General features: G+C 43.1%; 1 protein-coding gene across 5 annotated transcripts in view; it reads left to right on the top strand.

The window, feature by feature from the left end:
* The window catches only part of ATP2B3 (ATPase plasma membrane Ca2+ transporting 3), a 235,159-nt gene extending 228,589 nt beyond the window's left edge, over nucleotides 1–6,570 (top strand). For 3 of the 5 annotated variants that reach the window (XM_056539745.1, XM_056539742.1, XM_056539741.1), the window contains one exon: nucleotides 5,766–6,570. In XM_056539745.1, coding sequence (XP_056395720.1) covers nucleotides 5,766–6,086 — 321 coding nt within the window. In that variant the 3' untranslated portion in view covers nucleotides 6,087–6,570. The remainder of the gene's footprint in view (nucleotides 1–5,765) is intronic. The other 2 variants (XM_056539744.1, XM_056539743.1) reach the window with 1 other exon arrangement.
* The last annotated feature ends 12,891 nt before the right edge of the window (nucleotides 6,571–19,461 follow it).

The following is a 19,461-nucleotide window of genomic DNA, read 5'->3' as shown; positions in this document are numbered from 1 at the left end:
TATTTTCCGCTCAAAAATACAACATCAGATCAATGCACCAGATAAAAAATGTTGTCCAATTCATTTAGAAATCAATGAGCCTCAACATTCAGACTGGGGTCTTGTATAGAATAGCAAACCCAGCAACAAAAACATTTCAGAAACATTTACAAAATTGTATTTAAAAAAATATATAAAAATAAAAACATACATTCACAACAAAAAACATAAAAATCATGCTTGTAGCCTCATATTTTTCTCATAGTCACTTATCTGGAAAATCTAGGCTTGTTACACTCAATGTTTCATCAGCTTTTTTCCCTTAACCCGTGACCTCATCTCCACCATTTCTTCCCACCCCGGGCATGGAAGAACACCAAATATCCTTGCATGCTACAATCCTTGCTCCACAAAAGGCTGGTCAATCAAAGCTAGTCCCTTTATACAACTATGATGGGCTTTAATACTCGAATGTTTACTGTGCCTAAAATGCATGATTGGATTGGAGCTCGGTCTCCAGGCAGTCAAGGCTGTGTCACTGTGTGGGCTGAATCTCCTTTTTGTTGTTTCATATTACAAGTCACGCCGAACACAGTCATGATAAATATTTTGATCTTTTTCCCTCCTTTGGTTCCCTTTCCTATGGGTCTCAAGTGCAGCATGAGTGCATTTCAATCATTAAAAAAAAGCTTTTTTTTGTATTATTATTATTTTTTTCTTATTGTTCATCCAACTTTTTCTTTTAAGCATCCATTGGCTCTTCATGCTGTGCACAGCTACTCTTAATTCACATATATTAATTTTTAAAGCATGTTTCTGTTGTCTTTATAGCCATACCTGATCATTCTTATTTAAAAAAAAGGTTTATCCATTGCTAAAAAAAAATGATTATTTAAATATAATCAACATGAAAGTCAATTTTTTGCACTCGACCTGTTTCTCAGACATACCCCTCCTGCCTTCTGAGAAACAGGTGCAGTGCTGAAAGTTGAATGAGTAGATCTGCCAATCGGTAAAAATTTTTGTCTTGATTGTAAAGATTTATTTATTTCTAAAATATGCAATTAGTGTTTATTTCAGGTGTTACATGTAAAATTCTAAATTTACTTTGATTTGAATATAATTTGTAGATTAAGAAATACATTTTTTTTAACAAAAATAACCTATATAAAAAATAATAATTGAATACCCTGAAAATACATATCCAAAAGATTAATATTATCTAGGGCAGTCAGAAAGACTGCCATACTCTCCCTCCATATTTTATAGGTAGGCCTATAATCCAGCCGAAAGAGGTTTTCTTATTTGTATGGCAGCACACAAAGGCTGTACAGTCGCCATGCCCTGCCATACAGGCTCTGTGCTATGAGCCCTAGGCTGGGGCTCCATGTAGACATTTTGTGGCATGACTCTGTAGCTGAAGTCGAGATGAATACTTTCAGTGGAACATGTGTATGACCACCTTTAATGAGGTAGTCCAGTAGTGAAAAACGTATCCCCTATCCTAAGGATCGCGGGGGGGGGGGGTCCGACCGCTGGGGCCCCCCGCGATCACTCTGTACGGGGGCTAGGCTCGCTTGCCAGATAGCGCGTGTTGACCACCGCATGAAGCGGCGGCCGACACGCCCCCTCAATACAACTCTATGGCAGGGCTCTGCCAAAGAGTTGTATTGAGGGGGCGTGTCAGCCGCCGCTTCGTGCAGTGGTCAACACGCCCCTTCCCGCGGGCTGTCTGGACCCCGTACAGGAGATCGCAGGGGGCCCCCGCGGTCGGAACCCCCGGGATCTGAAACTTTTCCCCTATCCTTAGGATAGGGGATACATTTTTCACCACTGGATATCTACTTTAAGCTAACCATGTACAAGAAAAAAATTGTCGAAATGTGCTAGTTTTCTGGAATCAGGCAAAAACTCTCATATAGGGGCCTCCTAACTGCCCACAAATGGCAGGATAAAGAGGGTGTTTGGCATGGGGCCATGCATGTGTTCCATTGAAAGATAGGCCTTGGTCCACAGTTGTATTATGTGTATGGAAAGCTTTTGTTTCAGGCCTTGTACATATTATTGTATTCTAGTTCCATTGACCAAAGCCATAATAGGCCCACATAGCCCTACTGTATCTTCATAAGCCTCTGACCTCACATGGAGGCATGCAGATGTTTTTAGGCCAGATTCTCTATGTATCTGACAAAAAAAAAAAAAGTTAGATCATGACCTACTGAATACCATATTAAGGATGTATTATCCACAATATGGTGCAGTAGATGGGGCACAATATGATGTCACACTGCGCACCTAAAAAGAGGGACTCTGTGCCTGCATACAAGATCCATGACTTTGCTATGTACCGTATATACTCGAGTATAAGCCGACCCGAGTATAAGCCGAGACCCCTAATTTCAACCCAAAATCCCAGGAAAAGTTATTGACTCGAGTATAAGCCTAGGGTGGGAAATACCTCATCCCCCCCTGTCATCATCCAGACCCGTCATTAACATCCTCATCATCCCCTTGTCATCATCCCACACATCCCCCCTTCATCATCCCCTTGTCATCATCCCACACATCCCCTTATCATCCCACACATCCCCCCTTCATCATCCCCTTGTCATCATCCCACACATCCCCCCTTCATCATCCCCTTGTCATCATCCCACACATCCCCTTATCCCACACATCCCCCCTTCATCATCCCCTTGTCATCATCCCACACATCCCCCCTTCATCATCCCCTTGTCATCATCCCACACATCCCCTTATCCCACACATCCCCCCTTCATCATCCCCTTGTCATCATCCCACACATCCCCTTATCCCACACATCCCCCCTTCATCATCCCCTTGTCATCATCCCACACATCCCCTTATCATCCCACACATCCCCCCTTCATCATCCCCTTGTAATCATCCCACACCCCCCCCCCTTCATCATCCCCACCCCCCTTCATCATCCCCACACCCCCCCCCCCCCCTTCATCATCCTCTTCTCATCATTCGCCCTCAGTGGTCTTCAACCTGCGGACCTCCAGAGGTTTCAAAACTACAACTCCCAGCAAGCCCGGGCAGCCATCGGCTGTCCGGGCTTGCTGGGAGTTGTAGTTTTGAAACCTCCGGAGGTCCGCAGGTTGAAGACCACTGCGGCCTTCAACATGCGGACCTCCAGAGGTTTCAAAACTACAACTCCCAGCAAGCCCGGGCAGCCATCGGCTGTCCGGGCTTGCTGGGAGTTGTAGTTTTGAAACCTCCGGAGGTCCGCAGGTTGAAGACCACTGCGGCCTTCAACATCATCCAGCCCCCTCTCACCCCCTTTAGTTCTGAGTACTCACCTCCGCTCGGCGCTGGTCCGGTCCTGCAGGGCTGTCCGGTAAGGAGGTGGTCCGGTGAGGAGGTGGTCCAGGCTGCTATCTTCACCGCGGGCGCCTCTTCTCCGCGCTTCCGGCCCGGAATAGAGCCGTTGCCTTGACAGCGACGTATCTGCGTCGTTGTCAAGGCAACGTGACTATTCTGAGGCCGGGCCCGAAGCGCTTAGAAGAGGCCTCCCCGGTGAAGATAGCAGCCCGGACCACCTCCTCACCGGACCACCTCCTTACCGGACAGCCCTGCAGGACCGGACCAGCGCCGAGCGGAGGTGAGTACTCAGAACTAAAGGGGGTGAGAGGGGGCTGGATGATGTTGAAGGCCGCAGTGGTCTTCAACCTGCGGACCTCCGGAGGTTTCAAAACTACAACTCCCAGCAAGCCCGGACAGCCGATGGCTGCCCGGGCTTGCTGGGAGTTGTAGTTTTGAAACCTCTGGAGGTCCGCAGGTTGAAGACCACTGCGGGTGGGGGAGTTCACTCGAGTATAAGCCGAGGGGGGTGTTTTCAGCACGAAAAATCGTGCTGAAAAACTCGGCCTATACTCGAGTATATACGGTATATAATGCTTTGAGGGCCTTTTACATGTTGAATGAACACTCAGGTGATCAGCCCATGAATGAGAAAACACTAATTCGGCGACCGATTGGATCTTTTGTGCGCCAATGAAATCACCGCCACCCATTGCCCCAGTGTAAACAAAACTATAATGCCGGTTTTGAAGGGCCCCATGACTGATCAAGCCTTGTAAAGGCTCTATAAAAACTCTGAGCACCAGCCACCAAGATTGGGCTCATTTACTGCTGTTAGTCGGCCCATGTAAAAGGGGACTATTACATGCAATAGATAGAAATAAAACTAAGTGTCAAGTGCTTTAAAAAGGTTTTTTTGGGGACTTTGATATTGATCTGTTACTAGTTGCCTTTCCTAAGAATAGGCTATCAGTATCAGAATCCAGGAAACCCCATATGCCCCTGCAACTCAACAAATTCACAGGATTAACTAGGCCTTTAAATATTGTAAATTATTATTTAACAAAAGAAATTCTGTTTTTTTGAAATGTCAAAATATGCACAAAAAATAACATTGCAATGGATAGCACTTGCACTTTTGTGTATGGCATAAACTACACATTTTCATTTTCTGCACTTAATTTTGCCTTTAAATATCTCATAACATTTCGCTGTATTCACATCCGTCAGGTGTCACATAGTGAATGTATGTTAATGAGTAGTCTAGTAGTAAAGCGGTACTGTACGTGTTATGGTCTCTTTGTGTTGTCTGGCATCAGTAGTCTGTCCCATCTTATTTATTTTTTTTATTTTTTTTATTACATGTCAGTATATGTATATTCCTATTTTCTATACATACTTGTCATAGAACTCTTTATTACAAACATTTACGGTAATTCAAATGTGATTTTCTATAGAATGTCAGTCCACAGTAATGTGCTATGTTGCCTATATTTGGTCATTCATAAAAAAAATATAATTTTAAGTAAGAAAATGTAAAGAACATAATATTCGGTTATTATATCACATCAATTAGAATATGTTATTATTATGATGAAAGATGTGGCTTAACATGTTTTTATATTGATGTTTTATCCTTTCAACCATCAATGTATTATCAATGTTAGTGCCACCCCCGAGACCCCGACCAATCAGCAGAACAAAGGGCGGCTGCCTTGTAGTGTCCGAAACAACAACATCCATGCATGCATGGCTGTGTCTGGTACTCCAGTTAAGCTGGTGAAAGGGGTTTTCTATAGGATATTTGTAGAGTGATTATTGGGGTCCAACAGCTGGAACCTCCACCAATCATGAGAACAGGGAGTCCTGCCAGTCCCACTCAATTCTATGAGACCGATGAAGTTTGCTGAGTACAGCGCTTGGCAATCTTCATGTCATCTGTGTGTCGGACCACCCCTTCATTTATCCAGGACACAGGATGCTCATTCTAGTGATTGGTGCGGTTCCCATTGATCAGACCCTATTGTTGGATAGGTGGTAAATGTCCTTTGTGAGAAAACCCTTTTAAAGACCAAGCTGGGCTGAGTTAATGTAGATGTTGCTGTAGTAAAGGGGATGATGCTCCATGACCCATTTGTCTGCTGATCATGGGGGTCCTGGACATTCGCCGCCCCAACATCCCCACATACATTGATGGCCTACCCAAAGGATAAAGTATCAATGTGGAATTCCTAAAAACCTCTTGGATCAATATCCATTTACAAAATTAATGTGGACTGAAATTCTAAAAAAAAATATTGCATTCTAAAATTGAACAGGTTTTAATACTTTTTCTTTTTTTCTTTACTTTTCCTTCAATTTATTACCCTTTCCATTGACTTCCTTCCACCCTGTTACCACCTCCTTATGTTATCATTGGGATTTCCCCCTTTGCATCCACCTAACCCAATCCTTTTTAGATCCGGGTAGTGAAAGCATTCCGTAGTTCCCTCTACGAAGGCCTAGAGAAACCTGAATCCAAGACCTCCATTCACAATTTCATGACTACCCCTGAATTTCTTATCAACGATTACATCCATAACATCCCCCTTATTGATGATACCGATGTGGAAGATAGTGAAGAGCCTCCGGGCAGGGTGCTGTGGTCCATTCCACCCCCATCTCCCAACAAGAACAACAATGCCATTGATAGTGGTATCTATCTGACCACAGACACTAGCAAGTCGGCTGCCTCTTCCAATCCCGAAAGTCCTTTGCACAGTGTGGAGACTTCTCTCTAACAGAATACCAAACTAGTCTTCAGAAAACCATGCCAATGACAAGATAATAGAACTTTTTGCCTCTGCTGGTGTACTGGCAAAGTCAACAATTACAGCTGAAACAGCTTAAATCTACAATATATCACAACAATATCAAGGTTATTGAAGAGCAAATTGTATTACTAGCCCTTGAAAGTGTTTTTATTCTTACATGCAAGTAAGAAAGAAGTAAAATAGTCACCAGGGGCATTCAGAAGAACCCAAGGGAAACGGCAGCCAGAATCAACATCTCCAGTCCTGAAAAAAAAAAACCTTTGAAGAAAATGATGTCATCACACAGTTGGTTTTTTTCACCATATTAAGTTAATGTCTTGCCCTTTCTGTTACAAATGGCCATGAATAATAAAGGAAATCTATGCCGGCCCATTAAGTGATGTGTAAATACATAGTGTGGCAAGGCTCCACAGTTCAAGCTTGATCATTCAACCATTTTTTTAATGTCATGTGGCCATTTTGTATTCACATTGTGCATTACTCTTTCTAGTACCCTAGAGGTTGGGCCCCCCCATTCAGGATCCTCATTTGTTGGCCAGATAGGAGAGTGGCTTCAAAAAGTGTCTTTCACTCTAGAGGACCTAGCATGTCCATGCCTTGTTTGGACAGCCCATTGATTTCAAAGGGAACTGCATAACACCTGCTGACGGGTTCTCCCACAGACTAAGGCTATTAGTGGGGGCCCTAGTAGGAATGGTTGAAGTGAACAACCCACCAAAAAAGAGAACATGGCCAGTAGATGCTGATCTTTATACCACCCAAAAAAAATAATATAGCCTAATGTTGCATTGTGCAATATATTTTGTTGTAATTGTATACACACTATAAAACTCACAGTATAAAGCCCAAAAATTACAGATTCATTAGAAAAAATTGTAAAGTAGCTATTTGAATCTACAAAAATATATAATTTTAAATGTGCAACAAAAAAAAAATAGCAGAACAAGATTCTTTTTGTGTAATCTTTAAATGGCATGAACTAGCTAAAACGGAACAATATTGAATAGCAGAGTGAATATCCGAAAGTAGATAATACTAGTAGAGTAATACTGCATGGGTTCTAACATCTCTGCCGCTCGATTTTTTGGAGCAAAAATACATACATTACATACTGTTATACATACATTACCATAGACACCCATCAACCAGATCATCACCCTAGGAGCCACTTCTATGCATTACAAATTTTTTTTTTTTTTTTGTGTAAACTTTTTGGAAAACAAATATTTCAAAGAAATTCCTCAAGACAAATAATTGAAAAAAAGTTGTGTGGAGTAGGTGAAAAGTTCTGGCAATATAAAGGAGATGCCGACCAGAGAAGCTAAAGAGAATATTGGCCTGCCTTGTATACTGTTCTACTAGCACCCAGTAGAATCTCACAGAATCGGGGGGGCTGTGAAACAATGAAAAAAAAACTTGTTCTACTTGCAAGCTAGCCAAAATAATGTGATGCCTCCAGCCCCTCGTTTTTTGGATGCCGCCTAGAACTATATATATATAAAAAAAAAATATGAAAAAAAAACAAACTTAACTTTTTCATTCAATATAAGCCATGGGAATTCCTGCATTTGAATTTGAAACACCTGCTTTCTTTTTACCGCGCTCCACGGGTATTGCACAAAAACAAGGCATTTAGGTCACAGTTGCCGGTTCTTGCAAGGTGAATAAAAGTCTGTTTCTGTATCCTCGTAGGAGCAACGAAACACAGTCAAAGCATTATAAGAAAAAGACAAAAACAACAAAAAACAATCATGAAAGGGTCATTTTAGAATTTCTATTTCCGTTTCTTCAAACATCTGTGTAATACCCATGGTGACACTCAGAACTACCAGCTCTAGATGGTTTAAGCCATTTCTTTATGTTGAAAGACCGCAACAAAGTAGCTGCTTAACGAATATTAACCGTAATTTATCCCAAAAAAAAAGAGAAAAAAAAAAAAGAGGAAAAAAATCAAAAACAAAGCAAAAAGATGCAACTTTGATTCTTTCAGCATATGAGTGTAACGATATTTAAAAAAAGACAAAAAAAAAAAGAAAGTGGTGTTTAATTTGAAAATGATACAATGTCTAATATTTACTGTTCATTTGCAGGCTTCTTTTCATTATATATTGTAGATATATTGATAGAACAAATGATACAAAGAATTATATATTTAAAAACCAAAAAAAGAAAAAAAATACAAAAAAAAATTAACAAAAAGCCACTACCGCTGTATAAATCTGCCAAATGTAAGCGTGCTTTGCTTATTATTTTATGGGGTGGGGAGGTAGGTGGGGATTGGGAGCAGTGCAATATGTCTATGCTGTCTTTTTTTTTATTTTTTTTCCTTTTATTTATTTTTTGTTTCCTTTTTTTTTTTTATATATAAAGAGAAACGCTTGTACATTTTTCAGGGTGGAGCTTAAAAACTCATATTGGGAGGCCTCCCTGAAGCATAATACTGTATTGAATGGCTGATTTTGTTTAAATTGCTACAAAATGTTAAAAAATTTTACCTGCCTGTTATAAAACAAAAAAGTTATATATGAAAGAACAACACCCTGTATAGTATATACAAGTCTGTATTGGAATTTCAAATTTAAATAGGCAAAAACTTTGTCTGTATAAAAAAATATGAAACTATTCTACAAGCTCAGTTTTGATAACGTGTGTTTTGTTCAATGCAGCCCAGATATTATAGACTCCTTTTGTGGTACTGTATTTACATCATGGGAGCCTGTAGGTACCGACTGTCAAAAAAAACTCTTGATATGTGTAGAGATGTATCGAAACTTTTTATGGGTCGGGTTCTGAGTGTTTAGACCATGACCACTCACGAGAACGAACCGGGAGAAGTCTATGCCTAGTGTGTTCTCTCAACTCTGTTTCATGTGGCCTCGACGGACTTACTATGTAGGTCTATGGGGCCGCTGCCCACTTCTATCCCTGCTCGTTCATACCATCAATCGGGGTCTCAACACTCCGACCTCGACAAATTTATACTTTTGATATGTCTGTGTCAAAGACACATCTTTAAATCATTCAAAGGGTAACTTACCTGATGGGTAAGAGTTCAACCACTGGGGGCACCCACAATCATGAGAACAGAATGTGAATGGAGCAGCACACTCGGCCATCACTTCAGTTGTTATCTATAGGACATCTGAACATACAACACCAAACTAATAGAAAAGTGCACACAACTAACTAAAATAGATAAGATCAAATAATTATTTATTAGCATATACTAAATAAATATATATATATATATATATATATATATATATAACAGCATAGACACCAGAATACATACCGGACGATATGAATGAAACTAGGCACACAAACAATGGACCCCAGGGTGCAAAAAATTATGTAAAGTAGGGATGCACAGGCAGTAATCCCTGACAAAGCTCCCAATAGCGAAACGTGCGTTGGGGTTGGCTCCACACATAGCATTAGGTTTTTTTTTCTCCTGTTGTTTCTCTTGGGTTGGGTTGCTACTATCTTTTGTACTAGTGCATTTTACCTCTCATGGGGCAATTGGCATCAGCTTTATGTTTTTTTTTTTTTGCCTTCCTCTGGATCAACACAGTAGAGCTTTAGGTTGAACTTGATGGGCTCTTGTCTTATTTCAACCTATAGGTCTGCTATACTTTTTTGTATTACTTCAGATTACTGCTTGTGTATCCCTACTTCACATTGTTTTTTGTGCCCCGGGGTCCATTGTTTGTGTGCCTAGTTTTATTCATATGATCCAGTATGTGTTTTGGTGTCTATGCTATTTTAATGTTCTCTTATAGTACAAATTGTAAATGTAAATAAAGTATTCTTTGATCTAATCTATTTGAGTTGGTTGTGTGTGCACTTTTCTATCAGTTTGGTGTTGTTTATTATTTAGGAACACATTGTCCTAAGGTTTGATTTGGAATTGATTTTCGTGTTGGTGACATCTGAACATAGCCAAATTTGTTATCTGGCAGTAGTGGGTTAGCCCAGGAAAAAAACAAATATACATAAAAAGCAGACAAAGAGAAAGTGTGTACGCACTCACCGCTAGGTACGTGTCGAGATGCTCCGGGGACCGGGTCACGGGATCCTAGAATGGACACATGATGGTAGCGCTCAGAGGCAACGCCGGCGTTGCCTCTGAGCGCTACCATCATGTGTCCATTCTAGGATCCCGTGACCCGGTCCCCGGAGCATCTCGACACGTACCTTGCGGTCAGTGCGTACACACTTTCTCTTTGTCTGCATATTGATCCTTTATCTTATGTATGCACCCCGCAGGTGTCATTAATATAGGATCGCCGAGGCTGACTGCTGATCACTCCTGTTTCCTCTTTGACGTTGTATACATAAAAAGCATCAGAAAACACCACGAACAACCCTACTTAAAGTGTGAATCTGAGGTTCAAAGCAAAAGAAAAAACTTCCAGTCCTGGCGCTTCTCCCAAAAAGTTGTAGATTTATTAGTAGTAAAATGAAATAAAATAGGCATTACATGCAGTGTTCAATGCGTTTCGGACTCGTACTGAGCCCTTTCTCAAGTACGAGCCCGAAACGCGTTGACCACTGCATGTAATACCTCTTTTATTTAATTTTACTACTAAATAAATCTAAAACTTTTGGGAGAAGCACCAGGACGGGAAGTTTTTTCTTTTTTTATTTGAACCTCATTGCTGATGGCTGGGATCCATTGGAAAACCGGGAATTCCAGGGCTGCTGACCCTTATATGCAAATAGAGATGTTGTGCTCTTAACATAACCAACTTTTGTGAGTGGAATTGTCTTGAATACATTGCACCATACATAAAAAGATATCACACAAGGATCGCGTTCCGATCCTCTTTTGTCTTCCAGTTATAATAGTGTAAATCTGGCCTTTTTTATTGCAATTATCTTTTCTTCTTTTATTTTTCTGGCTCACATGGATGTATGTTTTTTTTTATGGACTTGTTATAGGGGTGCAGAAGAGATCCATGGGTCCTCAAACTACTTCTGTATTCCCCAGATTTTATATAAAGAGATTTTGTGTCATGTCCCATCAAACTCTATTGGGGATAATGCTTGTAGGGTAGAATATCTCCCATGGCTCCATACCATGGACTACTATAAAGACTTGGGGTGACATTTATCAAAACTTGTGCAGAGGAATCGTTGACCACTTACCCATAGCAACCAATCAGATCGCTTCTTTCATTTTTAAAGAGCCCTGTGAAAAATGAAAGAAGCGATTTGATTGGTTGCTATGGGCAATTGGTCAACTTTTCCTCAGCACAAGTTTTGATAAATCTCCCCCTTGAGGTGTACAACTTGGCCGAAAATGTATGAAACAAAAAAATTTCACACACAGATGTAATGCTGGAATGTCCGCCGCTGTCCTTTAAAAAGGGTAGTCCAGGAAACTGAACTTTTTAGACACTTATCCTCTATCCAGTGTCTGACCACTAGGACCCTCGCGATCTTCTGTATGGGACCCCAGCTACTTGCATATCCTCAGTGCACTCCGGCCCCCAACTTTCTGGACAAGTGCAAGTGACGGCCAATGATTGGCTAAGTGGGTTCATCCAGGACATGAGGGGGCCGCTCTGCTCCGAGGACATGTGAGTAGCCAGGGCCGTGTACAAGGATTGCGGAGGATCCCAGTGGTTGGACCCCAGCGATACCACACTTATCCCATGTCCTGTGGATCATTCAGCTTTTCCAGACTTCTGAATGGCAGAGAAGCTGATCTATTCAGGAGTTTGGGAAAGCTAAATGACACACATTGTGACAGCCATGTTGGTTGTCATCCATCTAAGGAACAGATAGAACTAAAAAATCTTTTAAGAAGACACGAATGACTGTGACACAGAGAGATGAGGGGACACTAATCACTGTGAGACAGGGAGAGATGAGGGGACACTAATGACTGTGCCACAGGGAGAGATAAGGGGACACTATTGACTGTGAGACAGGGAGAGATAAGGGGACACTAATGACTGTGCCACAGGGAGAGATATGGGAGACACTAATGACTGTGCCACAGGGAGAGATAAGGGGACACTAATGACTGTGCCACAGGGAGAGATATGGGAGACACTAATGACTGTGCCACAGGGAGAGATAAGGGGACACTAATGACTGTGCCACAGGGAGAGATAAGCTGGACACTAATGACTGTACCACAGGGAGAGATAAGGGGACACTAATGACTGTGAGACAGGGAGAGATAAGAGGACACTAATGACAGTGCCACAGGGAGAGATATGGGGGACACTAATGACTGTGCCACAGGGAGAGATAAGGGGACACTAATGACTGTGCCACAGGGAGAGATAAGGGGACACTAATGACTGTGAGACAGGGGGAGATAAGGGGACACTAATGACTGTGAGACAGGGGGAGATAAGGGGACACTAATGACTGTGCCACAGGGGGGAGATAAGGGGACACTAATGACTGTGCCACAGGGAGAGATGAGGGGACACTAATTACTGTGCCACAGGGAGAGAAGACACTGATGACTGATTATATGACATGCAGCATCCTGGCTCCTAAATTTTTTTTTTTGCTGGTTCCTAGATTCATAACAAATTTTTCCAGCCCTGATGTACACAGTGACTCCGCCAGTAGAATAGTGAGTACAGCTCTGAAGCATAATACAGGAGGCTACGTAGGAATAGTACAGAATAAGTAATGTAAGGTATGTACACAGTGACTCCTACTACAGAACAGTGAGTGCAGCTCTGGAGTATACCAGATGTTGCTCCTGATCCTGAGTTACATCCTATATTTAATATAGGGTGTAACTCAGGATTAACATCTGTTATACTTCAGAGCTGAACTCACTGTTCTGTAGTAGGAGTCACTGTGTACATACATTGCATTACTTATTCTGTAATGGTCCTGAGATCCCTCCTGTATTATACACAAATACCCTAAAAATGGGTAAGGGGACAATATTAATTTAAATCTACAAACTCAGTCCCTAACATAACTTTCATTGTCATACATAAAAAGACAAAAAGGTACCCGCACTCACCGCGAGGAAACAGCAGACCGACTTCTATGGCATCTCGGACAGATCCGACTTCAGGCTGACAGCAGGGCGCTCAGAGTGTATACGAGGCCGGAAGAAGCGCGATCTGCGCAAAACTTTGCCGGCAGTCGCCTCCACTCTGAGCGCCCTGCTGTCAGCCTGAAGTCGGATCTGTCCGAGATGCCATAGAAGTCGGTCTGCTGTTTCCTCGCGGTGAGTGCGGGTACCTTTTTGTCTTTCTATGTATGCTAGTGATTGACTTCGGGTTTCTTGGTTCCCAGCACCTCCGGATCCACAGGCATCAGGACTCCGCGTTGCCACGGTGACAGAACGCTAGCCTCCACAGTACATGCTGACATAATTGGTCTTTCTCCACAGCAGTGCCCTCTAGCTTGTGTTAGTTAGTATAACTTTCATTGTGTCCTCATTAAGAGAAAATAAAAATACAATACTGTAAAACAAAGAACAAATATGATACTGTGAATTGTCTGCCCGAATGTGACGGGGGACACAATCTCACAGTCTGCAGTTCTCTACTAAAATTACAAAACACAGTAACAAGTAAAATCCATGGTAATGCCCTTCTCAACAGGTTTTGCTGTAATAGCGTTGTCAACAGGCTATAGGGCAGTGTCTCAAGTTATACTTGTAATGTAACTTGGGACAGGAATTGACATGATGCTAGCACAATGAATACAGGTATATGTAATTTGCTATATGGCGCCTTCTATAGTCCCTGATGCTGCAGCAGCTGCTGCCATGAGGGAAAAATCTTGTCCAGAGAAAAAAATGCCCAGTTGCCATTAGCAACCAATCAGCTTGCTTCTTTCATTTTTAACAAGGCCTCTGTAAAATGAAAGAAGCGATCCGATTGGTTGTTATGGGCAACTCAGCAACTTTTCCTTTGCACATCTCCCCCATGTGGTTAGGAGGTGATACCATTCTATACTGGATCAGCAGCCATAGTTACATAGTTTATAAGGTTGAAAAAAGACCAGAGTCCATAAAGTTCAACCTAAAACCCTAATGAGTCCCTACTGAATTGATCCAGAGGAGGCAAAAAACCCTCATACAAGACCCGACTCCAAATATGGCATCAGAATAAATCCCTGGATCAACGTTCTGTCCGTATAGATCTAGTATCCATAACCTGTAATGTTATTATTCGCCAAAAATGCATCCAGACCCCTTTTGATCTCTTTTACAGAGTTCACCATGACCACCTCCTCTGGCAGAGAGTTCCATAGGCTCACTGCTCTTACAGTAAAGAACCCCCGTCTGTGCTGGTGGAGATACCTTCTTTGCTCTAGACGTAAAGGATGCCCCCTTGTTATAGATACAGTCCTGGGATATAGATATAGGTCATAGATATAGATAGATATAGATAGGTCATGGGAGAGATCTCTGTACAGCCCCCTTATATATTTATACATAGTTATTAGGTCGCCCCTAAGCCTTCTTTTTTCTAAACTAAATAACCCTAATTCTGATAATCTTTCTGGGTACTGTAGTCCTCCCATTCCCCGTATTACTCCGGTTGCCCGTCTTTGAACCCTCTCCAGCTCCACTGTATCTTTCTTGTACACTGGTGCCCAGTACTGTACACAGTATTCTATGTGAGGTCTGACTAGTGATTTGTATAGTGGTAGAATTATTTCCTTGTCGTGGGCATCTATGCCCCTATTGATGCCCCCCATGATTTTATTTGCCTTGGCAGCAGCTGCCCAACACTGGTCACTACAGCTAAATTTACTGTTAACTAAGACTCCCAAGTCCTTTTCCACGTTAGTCATCCCAAGTGTGCTCCCATTTAATACATAATCCGAGCCCGGATTTTTTCTCCCCATGTGCATTACCTTACATTTATCAGTGTTGAACCTCATCTGCCATTTCCCAGTCCAAAACTCCAACCTATCGAGATCCATTTGTAACAGTGCACAGTCCTCTATTGTGTTATCTACTATACAGAGTGCACTGTCCTCTATAGTGTTTACTGCTTTACAGAGTTTAATATCATCTACAAAGATTGCTACTTTACTATTCAACCCCTCTACAAGGTCATTAATAAGTATATTAAATAGAATAGGACCCAAAACTGACCCCTCTAGTTCTGGAACACTGAGCGGCACAGATCACTCTCACCCTGGGTCATTGAGTAAGGAGAAGTCCAGATAAAAAACACACAAACACAAAATATAGATTTTAGAATAATTTTTTATTGGAATAGCAATAAGCAACATTGTAATGAAATATTACTGGTCTTTAATAACACGTGGAAAATGGAGAAAAACTGTCTTAGAGGCGCTGCGCAAAAAGTGGTCACAGATGGAATGACTCGAGCCAGCACAGGACAATTAATATTTTATTAGACACAATGGACGACGCGTTTCGGCACACAGAGTGCGCCAGCACCGCTCATCACAGGAACCCCACAAGTGCAATCTTGTATCTGATCCACCCCAGAATTTGCACTGTCTATTTGGACCTGAGGAAGGCACACTGTGTGCCGAAACGCGTCGTCCATTGTGTCTAATAAAATATTAATTGTCCTGTGCTGGCTCGAGTCTTTCCATCTGTGACTACATTTTGCGCAGCGCCTCTAAGACAGTTTTTCTTCATTTTCCACATGTTGCTCAAACTGGCCCTGCGCAAGTGTCCAGTCCCGGTCAGAGTGCGGCCGTTATTACCTACCAAAACCATACTCCCACCGGTCCACTGCAAGTATTGATCCCAGGAAACCTGGGACTAAGGCTTGCCATCCCATCTGGTGAGTATATCACTTAGGTGTGGTGGAGGGTCACACTAAGTCGGTATACGTAAATGAAGGGAGCGCCCCGTTTTCTTTTTACCTTGGTCTTTAATAAAATATGATCACAGTGACTATTCTCAGGCCTGGTGGAGACGACAAAACTAGCTGCAGTCACTTGGATGGTCCACGACTGTCCTGAATTAAGGGTCACGGGACCTAATGATCTAGGAGGAAAGCGAAGACCCCCCCCCCCCCCCCCCAGAGAGTTTTACCTCCAGAGGGAAAAAAAAAACTCCTTCCTGACCCCACAAGTGGCGATCAGATTTCTCCCTGGATCCCATCTAACCTGCTGCATATTGCTGTATATAGGTTTATAAATACAAGAAAGAATACAACATACAGAATACAACTAGCTCCTAAGAGCTTACAATCGAATATAGAATAGATGCTCTGCTCTTAAAGGGGTACTCTGATATAGGAAATGTTTCTCCTAAAGTGTCTGATTCGCAGCGGAGGTGATTTGGGGACCACTGGGACCCCCGCGATCTCCAGCACAGCGGACTGACCTTGTGCAGGGAGCATGGGTGGACACACCCCCTCAGTGCTATTGGAGAGCTGGTGATACATGAGCTCTATATTTGTGTATCTTGGGCTCTACCATAATGATGCACAGAAGGGGTGTGTCCACCCATGCTCCCTGCACAAGCAGAGTGAGACTACGGTGCAGGATATCGCAGGGGAAATCAGACACTTATCCCCTATCCTAAACTGCAGTACTCCTGGTAAGAGGAGCACCCCGCCCAGGGGACTACTTACGGCCGTGGCGGTGACTAGTTTATCACTTCATATCTTCACCATCCCTGGGGCACGTGCATCCCCCAGGGATGGTGAGGATAAAGATTTTACCCTATACAGTGATCCCTCAACTTACAATGGTCTCAACATACAATAGTTTCAACATACAATGGTCTTTTCTGGACCATTGTAAGTTGAAACCAGACTCAACATACAATGTACGGACAGTCCAGATCTGCATAATCTGTCAATGTCCATTCTGATTGGTCAGATCTTCACTGGTAAAACCCCTGTATTACTGAAGCGTATGCACTGACTGGTGTCTGGTAGCGCCCCCTATAGTACAGGGAGGTATTACATGTTCTGTACTCTTTACCTGTACCAGGGTTAGCTGCTCCTTTGACACCAGGTGAGGGCGACTCCATGAACATTGTGTGTACTGAAGAAACTCCTGTCCTCTACATAGACCATGGTTCCCAACTAGGGTGCCTCCAGCTGTTGCAAAACTACAACTCCCAGCATGCCCGGACAGCCAAAGGCTGTCCGGGCATGCTGGGAGTTGTAGTTTTGCAACAGCTGGAGGCATCCTAGTTGGGAAACACTGACATAGACCGTGATTTATAGCTCCCAGCAGCTCTTTCTTACAAAGAACTTGCTTTATCTATATTAGTTATCTACTTATTTTTCTTTAATTCTCACTTTTTCCTATTTTTGGATGACATTTTGGGCCTTTAGAACCAATTACCAGGTTTCCATAGAGTTATGGTCTCAACATACAATGGTTTCAACATACAATGGTCGTCCTGGAACCGTTTAATATTGTAACTTGAGGGAGCACTGTATAACGCTTTGCCAAGCCTTATAGAGGGTAAAATCTGATGATTTGTTCCCTTTAAATCACACACACAAAAGAAAATGCTACATACTTTACCAGCAAATTTGTACTGTCAAAATCCGCAGAGGAATACAGCAGCAGCAAGTGAATGAGATTTAACAAACCTCAGCCACACGCTGGGGACATTTTCCAAACAGAAATTGACCTGCAATGCGGACCTGTAAATCCCCAGCATGTCAGTCCTGTGCGGATTAATACGGATATGTAGAGGATCTTCCCCAAAAACTTCATTGGGGAGTAAATAATCAGCAATGAAATCTAAAATGTCCTCATTTTGTCCTCTAGAAGAAATTAAGAATTGGATCTGTGGAAATCCAAGATGGCTGCACCTCTTCTCCCAATCATCTTCTGCCAGGGGTATTTAAAGGGGTACTCCGCACCTAGGCATGTTATCCCCTATCCAAAGCGTCAGCCCGAAGATCGCATGGGGGGGGGGGTTTGGGGTGTCCCAGCCACCTCACCCCCGTGATCTTCGGGCTGGCACTGCTGCGTTACATCACACTACGCCCCCTCCATTCATGTCTATGGGAGGGGGTGTGGTGTCTAGTACACAGCTGTCACGCCTCCTCCCATATACTAGACACGCCTCCTCTATTACTAGATTTACCTTACAAAATGGTGTCAAAACATTATGGGTAATAACTGGTCCAATTAGACCAACCCTGTCCAAATGTCCTTTTATCCAATGCCTCAAATGGAAATAACGGGCGCTGCGTTGATCCAAGGGAATCTGAAATAGGAATTTATTGAAAATGATTACGAATATAAACGTTTCTGAGCTGCAACCGCTCCTTCATCGTGTAGGTACGATTTACACATAAATACACCCACAACTTCTAACATAACAAAGCATAACTACCCTTTAGGTAGTAATAGCAGCCCCTGCCTCTTGTGGCTGCCTGCATATTGCGGGCGGCAACAAGAGTGATTGACAGGCTGATGTGCCAATAGCTGTTTGCTCTGCCAATAAGCAGAGCATCGCATTTAACTAGTTAAATGCATCTTGGACTGGCCCTAGCAGCGGCAATGGGATAAATACCAGCCATTGCATAGCCGGTAGGGCTGGGCGGTATATCGGTTCATACCGAATACCGAAATTGTTGTGCTGCACGATATGAATTTTAACCCATACCACAATACCGGTTTGGCCCCTCCCCCTCGGGAATTAATGAATCAGCCCTGCGCTCTCCCCACATCGGGGAACTAATCCTATGTGACCTGCGAGCGCTGTTCTACTCCTCCCCCCCCCCCCCCAATTAATTATTAGTCCAGCCCAGCGCTGTCCCCATCAGGGTACTACTCACATGTCACCCGCATGTGCTGCCCTCCTCGTCCTGTTTGTTGCAGGGCATGCTGGGAGTTGTAGTTTTGCAACATCTGGAGGTCCACAGGTTGGAGACCACTGCTCTATACTGTACGCTGTATCCCTATGCCCGGGCTGCAAAAAATAAAATAAACTTTAACTCACCTCCCATTGGTCCAGTACCGGCCTCCTGGGGACGGGAACGTTGGACAGCTGTCAGCCTATCACCGGCCGCAGCGATGTTCCGCCTCAACGGTTATAGGCTGAGCCCACTGTCATGTAAGGAGCCGGCTTCTTACAGGACAGTGGGCTCAGCCTATCACCGGCCGAGGCGGAAGATCGCTGCGGCCGGTGATAGGCTGACAGCTCTCCGACGTTCCCGTCCCCAGCGTAAGGCCGACGTAGGTGCATTAAAGTTTAATTTTGTTTACCTTTTGCAGCCCGGACATAGGGATAACACACAGAATAGAGAGTGTCAGCGCCGGCGGCCACAACAAACAGGACAAGGAGGGCAGCGCTTGTGGGTGATACGTGAGTATTTACCCCGATGGGGATGTGGGCTGATAATTAATATTGGGGGGGGGGGGGGGGGGGGGGGGC

The sequence above is a fragment of the Hyla sarda genome, chromosome 9 (assembly GCF_029499605.1).
Source record: "Hyla sarda isolate aHylSar1 chromosome 9, aHylSar1.hap1, whole genome shotgun sequence".
Classification (NCBI taxonomy): Eukaryota; Metazoa; Chordata; class Amphibia; order Anura; family Hylidae; genus Hyla; species Hyla sarda.
This window is presented reverse-complemented; position numbering and strand designations above follow the sequence as displayed.